The sequence below is a fragment of the Camellia sinensis genome, chromosome 9 (genome assembly GCF_055761805.1).
Source record: "Camellia sinensis isolate YWXY chromosome 9, ASM5576180v1, whole genome shotgun sequence".
Classification (NCBI taxonomy): domain Eukaryota; kingdom Viridiplantae; phylum Streptophyta; class Magnoliopsida; order Ericales; family Theaceae; genus Camellia; species Camellia sinensis.
In genome coordinates, this window is record NC_138969.1 from 57,314,758 (window position 1) to 57,324,215 (window position 9,458).

At 39.3% G+C, this 9,458-nt stretch overlaps 1 protein-coding gene across 3 annotated transcripts in view; it reads right to left on the reverse strand.

Annotated features, from left to right (window-relative positions):
- LOC114297891 (G-type lectin S-receptor-like serine/threonine-protein kinase At1g61490) overlaps nt 1-8,847 on the reverse strand; it is a 95,229-nt gene extending 86,382 nt beyond the window's left edge. Inside the window, exons 1-4 of one of the 3 annotated variants that reach the window (XM_082886846.1) lie at nt 7,900-8,827; nt 1,517-1,616; nt 561-757; nt 217-427 (exon numbers count right to left, since the gene is read on the reverse strand). In XM_082886846.1, the coding sequence (XP_082742972.1) occupies nt 217-427; nt 561-757; nt 1,517-1,616; nt 7,900-7,974 (583 nt within the window). In that variant the 5' untranslated portion in view covers nt 7,975-8,827. Of the gene's footprint in view, nt 1-216; nt 428-560; nt 758-1,516; nt 1,617-7,899 lie in introns of all 3 variants that reach the window. The other 2 variants (XM_082886845.1, XM_082886844.1) reach the window with 2 other exon arrangements.
- Between the last annotated feature and the right edge of the window lie 611 nt (nt 8,848-9,458).

The following is a 9,458-nucleotide window of genomic DNA, read 5'->3' on the forward strand; positions in this document are numbered from 1 at the left end:
GGTCATGGACAATGTGTGTGACTATTTTCCGTTAAAAAATTTAACTTCCCTTATAAATTGTCCTCGTTTGACAGAAATTAAAAAAATTTAAGGTCAAATGTGTATTAATTTGAATGATAAGGACAATTCAGACGAACTACATGGACCGTTTGAGAAATTTGCTCTTTATTGAACAAGATGGGTAAGAATTAGAAGACATTGAGAAGATGAACCAACCAAAGAGAAAAGTATCCAAGCTTTTGTTGTGCATGTACTCATAAACTATCAACATTTCTGCTCCTTCAATACAGCAACCCAATAGTCTAACAAGATTCTTGTGTTGGAGTCTTGAGATGAGTCTGATCTCATTCTTGAACTCATCGATGCCTTGTTCTGAGCATCTAGAAAGTCTTTTCACGGCTATCTCCTGCCCATCTTGTAGATTTCCCTATGCATAGTTCATAATGTTTCTCAATCAACCAATTCATACATACACGTACATAAATAGATATTAGCGTATCCATGTTATATATGCACATAAAATACTAGATCAAATATATATAATATAATATAATAATTACCTTAAAAACTGGCCCAAATCCTCCTTCCCCAAGTTTGTTGTTGATGCTAAAGTTATTGGTAGCAGCTACTATTTTGTTAAAGTCCAACATTGGTAGATCCAATGTATCATGTTGCCTAACTGGGTTCAGTGTGGTGTCCATTGAAGTGTTTAATGTATCAACTAAACCAAAGCCCTTGAGTTTCTTTTCCCTCTTTCCTGGTATTGTGATTCAACGACAATTAATTCAATTAGTTTAACTGTCTTCTTGGCTTCAATTTTATGAAACTTGAGAATAATATCTAAAAGCCGATAAATTTTGAACCCCACAGCACCTCCAAACGAACATGCACACGAACACACGTAGAAAAACAGACATATGTATATGCATGCATACACATTACATGGACTATTATGTTCTCCGGTGGACATGTGTGGAATGTGTGTCCGACAAGCATATCTAATTTAGAAACTTTAATGATCTGATTTTATATAATGTATACTATAGATAGGGTAAATTATATCATTAATCCCTATAGTTTAAGCAAAATGTCACTTTAGTTTCTGTAGTTTTAATTTGAAAATTTCGGACCCTATACTTTTAGTTTTGTTATGATATTGTTTTTTCGTTATGCACATTAACATTTTTAACGGAAAAAGATTTAAATGCAAAATCAGAGAGACCAAAGTAAAATTTAAAAGAAACTAAAGGGAACTAGTGCGATCCTTATAATTTCTTATGAATTTCTCTTAGCTCCCTTTAATTTTACATGCCATTTATTTCTGTTTAAAATTTTAACGATAATCGTCAGAAAGATTTCATTGCAACAAAACTAAAAATATAGGGTTGCTTTGCTACATTTGGTTCCCAACAATTTAATTTTGTTGTTGTTGTTGTTGTAAGATTATGAACTAAATACTTTGGACACCAATTGATATAATTAGCCTCTAAAAAAGAAATGATGATTAAGGGCTAACCTTCTCGTGCTTTGCTTCTTCTGCCAAATAATAGGTAAAAGTAGAAACCAGAGGCAACAACCAGAAATGTACTAACTGGTACAGTGATAATTAGTACTACCTGTGTGGGTGATTTTCCGACCACACTGCCCGCTTAGTAACCAGCTGGAGAGCACTGGCAGAATAGATGGCCCCTGACTGACCTGTAACAAAAATATAAGAATCCCGCGGTGGTTTCGACCACCCGGGGGCACTCCGACGATCAAGTCAGTATATCTCTTAAAGATAATCAAGTACTAAACTCACAAGCTTGAGTATCAAAAGCATACCTTAGACCCATGGGGGTGCCTCTCTTTTATAGCCAATACAATCCTAGTCCCAATAGGAGCCTGGCCCTAATGGACTTAGGATTACTGCTAATCTGGAACTCCCAGTGGGATCAGGATAAACTCTCTAAGAGTTTTATCTTTACCCAAACTGAAGTCTTCTCTCAATCTAGGACTCTTGTCCATATCCAAGTTGAGTTCCCTCTTCATTCTAGGACTCTTGTCTCTTATCCGCTTATCTCGGATTCCGATATCTTCGGAGGCAACCTCGGCCTTGCTGAGATCACCTCGGCGTCACGACCAGGACACGTGGCACCTCGGCTGACACGTCGGCGTCACCTTGCCACGTGTTGGTACTCATAAAATATACCCCCACAACTGCCCCCTAGGTTCTATTACCTCGGCATTCTGAGGTGATGGAACCTACACTGTTTCGTTCATCTGTGCCCCTCTGTCCGAGATCAAACTCGCCGACCTCAAAGTTCCCTGGACTTCGCTGTCACTGATGTCAAGAATCAAGTTTCATGCTTTCCAAGCTGCTTGAAATCGCACCTCCTAGCCGAGGTTCTGGTTCCATTAATTCAAAAATTCCAAGAGTTTTTGCAACTGCTCCACTCACACTCTCTGGTGAGTTCCTGATTTCTAGTCACTATTTGACTCCGGCGATTTTCATATCGGCGTTCATTTGGTAGGTTCATAAATTCTTTACTTATTATTAAGCTCAATCTTTCTTAACTCTTCTGATTTACTTTGAATCTGTTTATTTGCCATCTGTTGCCTTCTATTTTCATCTGTCTTCAAGTTTTGAATTGTTTGAATTCCTGGCACTTTTCTTGTCATATCCACTTTCTGTTGCTAGCATTGTGTCTGGGTCATTACTTTCTTATTCTTCACATACTTACTTAGTGCCTGTATACTTGGCTTTATTCTTTGAACTTTGTCATCTTCTTGACTTCTGTTTTTCTCTTTTCTCATTTAATCCTCTGGCTTATTCTCTTTCTAGCTCTTTTGCTTAAATCCGTCATTTGTTCCAAGCTTTCAAGCTTCTTCAACTGTCTTCGTTTCTCTCCTCCGGTGAAGCTTTACGTCATTCTGTCATTGTTGTCAGACTTCGGCAATTCTCATTTCGGCTTCCTTCTTTCTGGTAAGCCACTATTCCTTCTTGGTTTTATTTCTTGTTGCTTACCATTGCTTGTTTTACCCGTTATTTCCAAATCATCTTCTTGAATACACACTGTTCACACATCCATTGATTTCTACCACTGTTCTTGGCTTGACACACTTGTGCAATCTTTTTGTCTTGATTTCTTGATAGCTTCATCATCATTCTTGATTACGAATTACATTCATGTTTCCGTTTTCTGTGTCTTTTTCCAGATTTTTGTTTTCAATTATTGCCTTCAAACTCCGAGGTGCCAATCGCCAAAAAGAGCTTTGATCAATTTCTTCAGGAGGTTGATGCTGAGTTCGAGGAGGAGAAGGCTGCTGAGAAGTCTTCCCAACTATCTTCTGGGGGTGAGACACAACCTACCGCTGATGCCGAGTAGTTTGCTTCCTTCTTGAAATTGATTCCGAGGTAGTGGTAGGGAAGCTCCTCCAACTGACTGCCGAGGCTGAACCATTGTCGTCCGTCGAAGCAGATTAGTCCGACGTTCTTGCTTTCAGTCCCTAGTTCTTTAAGGTCTTCATTTTTGCCAACCTTCTCAGCTCTTAACAAGCTAGTTGGTCATCTCGGTTGATCATATCTCGGAAACGTCTTTCTGTGTTATCTCGGCTATAACAAACTTGTAAATTGCTACAAATTTCAACAAGTGGTAGACCTCATAATCTTCGGTTAACTCATCTTGTAATTTGCTCAAAAATTTCAACAAGTATTAACATTCCTTGCTCTTTAATTATCATTCCTTCCCCCTACACCTTCTCCCTGCCCCCTAATGTGAACGTAAGTTGTACTTAGGATCACATTAGGGAAGTTGGCTTCGTGCCGTAGTCACAGACCTGATGTGTTCTTCTTTCGCCGATGTACTAAAACTTCTGGTATTTAATTCACCCCCTTTAGACCCTCTTTCTCTTGGCCTTTGCAAACTATCATCGCTATTTCTTGAAGCATTTATTCCTTTTCACAATTCTGGTCACCATTTCTGGCATGCACTTTAGTGGTTCTAATCAAAACGACGTTTGACTCCGGCGAATCTTTTGCCGACATTTAACTTTGTGCACTCTTTAACTTGTAAATTCGCTCAGAATTTCAACAAGTGCTAAGCATCATTTCGGTTTAACTTCGGTTAAGTATCATCTCAGTTTAACTTCAGTTAAACCTCACCTCAGTTTAACTTCGGTTAAACATCATCTCGGCTTAACTTCGGTTAAGCATCATCTCAGTTTTTGAAGTTTTTTCCTTTTTTTGTCGCTTGTACTCTTGTACCTTTTTGTTCTTTAGATAATGTAAACTCTGCATATAGCCGATGTGCCTCCTTATTCTTCAATGTCTAATTCAACTTTCCTTCTCTGAATGAAGCGCTCTTCGTCGCCCTCCTAGACGAGGATTTTCGTCAGTGTCTCTTCACTCTTTTTGGCTGGCTCCTTGCCGACATCATCTAGGACCTCCATGTCCTCGTCTTCAATCTCTGCCTTCCCTGGTTCCCGAATGTTGCAGGTAGTTTTCATTGCTGCCATGGAGCAATTCTTCGCCTGCAGTTGATCCCCTCTGACTCTTTCAATCCCATGTTCTGTGGAGAACCGCAATAGTTGATGCAACGTTGAGGGAACTGCCCCCATTGCATGCAACCATTGCCTTCCCAAGATGATGTTATAAGGTGAAGGTGTGTCAATCACGACAAATTCTGTTTTGATCTTCTTCTAACTGCTCTTGCAAGATTCTATACTTAGAATATTGTGCATGCCTTTCATACTTTGCCTCATTTGTGCAATCTTCTCGGGGTTACATACCTCGGGTATAATAGCTACAAAACTTTTATTTCGGCAAGATACTGACCTGCAAACTTTTCATAAATTCTAACAAGTGTGAAACATATACTACTCAATGTTAACTTTGCAAACTTTTTCTCAAGTTTCAACAAGTGTTTAAACGGTGATCTCGGTCTAGCCTACTTGTAAATTGCTACAAATTTCAACAAGGATTATCATAACAAGTGTTAAACAATAATCTATTTGTAAATTGCTACGAATTTCAACAAGTGTTTAAACAATATACTTAGCTTTTACCTCAACCTGTAAATTGCTGCAAATTTCAACAGATGATCACATGTCGGCTTAACATTATCTTGTAAATTGCTACAAATTTCAACAAGTGTTAAGCATCTTCTCTGGTTTAACCAACCTGTGGATTGCTACAAGTGTGCAGACTATAACCTCGGCTTCACTTCGACTTGTAAATTGCTACAAATTTCAACAAGTGAAGAGAAACAGTAATCTCGGCTTAACTCCAACTTGTAAATTGCTACAAATTTCAACAAGTGAAGATAAGGAATCAGCTTAACTCCAACTTGTAAATTGCTACAAATTTCAACAAGTGAAGATAAGGAATCAGCTTAATTCCAACTTGTAAATTGCTACAAATTTCAACAAGTGAATTAAGGAATCAGCTTGACTCCAACTTGTAAATTGCTACAAATTTCAACAAGTGAAGACAAGGAATCAGCTTGACTCCAACTTGTAAATTGCTACAAATTTCAACAAGTGGAGACAAGGAATCATCTCGGCTTAATTTCAATTAAGCATCATCTCGGCTTAACTTCGGTTAAGCATCGTCTCGGCTTAACTTCGGTTAAGCATTATCTCGGTTTAACTTCGGTTAAACATCATCTTCGGCTTAACTTCGGTTAAGCATTATCTCGGCTTAACTTCGGTTAAGCATCGTCTCGGTTTAACTTTGGTTAAACATCATCTGGGCTTAACTTCGGTTAAGCATTATCTCGGCTTAACTTCAGTTAAGTATCATATCGGCTTAACTTCGGCTAAGCATCATATTGGTTTAACCAACTTGTAAATTGCTACAAATTTCAACAAGTGGTAACCGCATTCTTCTTCTCTTTGCCCCCAATGTGAACTTAAAATCCACTTGGGTTCTCATCATGTAGCTTCGACCTTGTCGCCGAGGTTGAATTCAATCCGAGGTTGTCGGCCTTGGTTTCTCTATTGATCTTACTTGGCTCCAACCTGAGTTTGATTTTCGGCCTCACAACGGCGAGCCGTTTCTCTTTTCTTGTTCCGACGCCTTTGTTCCCGGCATGTCCTCCTCGGCCCTAGCATACTTCTCGATTCTGGCCAACTTTAGTCTGATCTTGTGTGTTTCCTTTTTATCTTCTGAGATCTGAGATCTGCTCATTGTGCTCTTCTCTTCTTGGACTCAGGTGCCGAGATCTTCTCTTCTGAAATCTTGGGTCTGCTCACTCAGGTTGAGCTCTTCTTTTCTCGGACCTACTCATCTAGGCCGAGATCATGTCTTCTGGGATCCGGGATCTGGAATTCGGGGTCTGCTCACTTAGGTTGAGCTCCCGTCTTCTCAGGCCTATTTGTCTAGGCTGAGATCATGTCTTCTCGGATTCGGGATCCAGGATCTGAAATCCGGGATCTGCTCACTCAGGATGAGTTCTTCTATACTTGAATGTTATCTCCTTGGGAGCGCTCATGCCCCTTGTCTTTGCATCCCTTCTGGAAGGGTCTTCGTTCCTCCGTAGGTATCTATCCTTCCATACCTGGAGGTCTTCTTCGTTGCTTCAATCTGTTATCTTTGGTGCGTCACCTTCCTGGTCGGCTTCTTTCACTCCGTGACTCTGGTCACGAGTTTCTGTGCTGCGGTTGTCCCCTTCAACGTCGAGATCGATAGGTCTCCGACTCCCAGCAGGAGCGTTGTCTCCAGTCTGATCTTTCTATCCGTCATTGGCCATCTATTCTTCTTTCTTTCCCACAGACGGCGCCAAATTGTGTGGGTGATTTTCCAACCACACTGCCCGCTTAGTAACCAGCTGGAGAGCACTGGCAGAATAGATGGCCCCTGACTGACCTGTAACAAAAATATAAGAATCCCGCGGTGGTTTCGACCACCCGGGGGCACTCCGACGATCAAGTCAGTATATCTCTTAAAGATAATCAAGTACTAAACTCACAAGCTTGAGTATGAAAAGCATACCTTAGACCCATGGGGGTGCCTCTCTTTTATAGCCAATACAATCCTAGTCCCAATAGGAGCCTGGCCCTAATGGACTTAGGATTACTGCTAATCTGGAACTCCCAGTGGGATCAGGATAAACTCTCTAAGAGTTTTATCTTTACCCAAACTGAAGTCTTCTCTCAATCTAGGACTCTTGTCCATATCCAAGTTGAGTTCCCTCTTCATTCTAGGACTCTTGTCTCTTATCCGCTTATCTCGGATTCCGATATCTTCGGAGGCAACCTCGGCCTTGCCGAGATCACCTCGGCGTCACGACCAGGACACGTGGCACCTCGGCTGACACGTCGGCGTCACCTTGCCACGTGTTGGTACTCATAAAATATACCCCCACACTACCTTTCCTGCCAATTAAGTATACAGATTAATGTTAGCGAGTGGGCTAACACATTGATCTTAGGGAAAATAACCAATCAGTGATATTTTTGAAAAATAATTATAGATTCATGATAAACTTTACACACTTTAACAATTAAAATCATAAGCTTTTCATGAATTTTAATTATTTTAGAAAAGTAAGGTAAATTCCCCTTGACCTTATAACTAAATAATATGAAGAAATTCTTAACCTGGACAAGAGAGTAAAATGGGAACATAATCAAATAATAATTACACGACCCTACTTAGTCAAAGTTTTTTAATTACGCAAATTTCATCCAAAATTTAGAGCATCTCTAATGTTATTATCTAACTGGAAGATATTACAAAATATATATTTTATTTTGGGATAGTAACCAATCAGGCTTATTTATCCATTATTACTGTAAATTTGCTCATAAAAACAAGAAAACTTAATAGGTAATAAGTTTCAAAATAGGAATTATTGATAATTTGCCGTTTTATTTTGCCTATCAACATGCTCCGGTTTAACATTTCTTTTGACTCACCTTTGCTTGCAGTAGTAGGCGCAGGTGGAGGCACCGGTGGAGGCGCGGACGGTGTAAGGAAACGATACTCCTCATACCTCATATTACAACTGGGTGCCAATAAACGCCACCCGCTTTTCTCTAGGCAACATTTCTCGGCATGCATAGTCAGATTCTGCAAACAGCGATTACAGTCGTCACCACTTATATCTTTACAACACTGCACCATCGCAGATACGTTCTTCGGTGCAACATCACCTGCAGTTGCAGGTAATTCCTCATGTGCATAATACATCATCGGCTCCTTCCCAGCCTCTGATGCCAGACGGCGCATTAAAGAAAGTGTGTCAACGTATGTATTATTGGGTGAACTAGCATTACCGGTATTATACATCAAAACTTGTGGATCTAATTTTACAATTCCAAAGAAGTTAGTACGAGCGTATCGTAACGTGCACTCATCGTACCATATGTCTGCCCTGCTTGTAGATTGGCATCTAGAGGAATGCTGGATTACTTGAATTGCAGCCTCCACACATTTCTGGCACATATCAGTTGCAACATCGCCTCTGCATTGGTAGAGGCCGTGCAAGTCCTTGGATGTGTCCTTGTAGAAGCTGTTGTTATGGGCTGCTTTGGAGGACAAAGAGCCCAACAAGGTTTTAATGTTGGCCGTGTCATTATAAGAAAAGTTAGGACAGTAGTGGTAATTGTAAGTTGGCTGGCCAAAAACAGAGCTGATAGTAGTTAGTAGAGTGATTGTGATGAGAAATAATGATAAATTTGCTCTGAGGCGGTGGAGAAGACACATTGTTGTGGGTATTCTTTAATCAAGACAAGGGTATTGTTTGGTTTGAATAGTTAATTACTATACGAGTAATGCTACTATATATATATGATGTTAGTCTCTTCTATGTACATGCTCTTGTTGAGACATTTCAGACGTTGAAAATTAGAACACGGCAAAAAAAATTTCAATTAAAATGGACCGTCACTCGTTCAACTTGACTAGAAGATATAGCATCGGACTATTCAGCATTCAAACCTTAAGGTTGTTTTACAGTTTTATGTTTATAATTTCAATTTTTTTCAAAAACGAAAATATTAAATAATTTATGAAATTTACTAAATTTTTGTAACCACAAAAAATTAGTTTCAGTTGTTTAGAAATTTTTTTTTTCCTGATAAACGTAATATTTTTATTTTATCACATTTATTTTTAAAAATACTACATAATCGGATTCACTTAATTTTTTTGAATTGCGTATATAATATAAATAACAATAATGTTCCGTACCCTCGTTCTCCCCCACTCCCACGACACTCACACACACATGGTATTGTGATTAGAGAAAAAGAGAGAAAAAAATAAATATATATCCTGACCAATGGGGTGTCAGTGGACACCAAGGATCCTCTAGAGTGAAATTTTCCTAAAGTTTCCTAGAGTGCTACATTGTGTGGTTGAGATTTACTGGCAAGTCACATCAAAAAAATTGATATGACTTGCTAGTAAATCTCAACCACACAATATAGCACTCTAGGAAACTTTAGAGAAAAATCACTCTAGAGGATCCTTG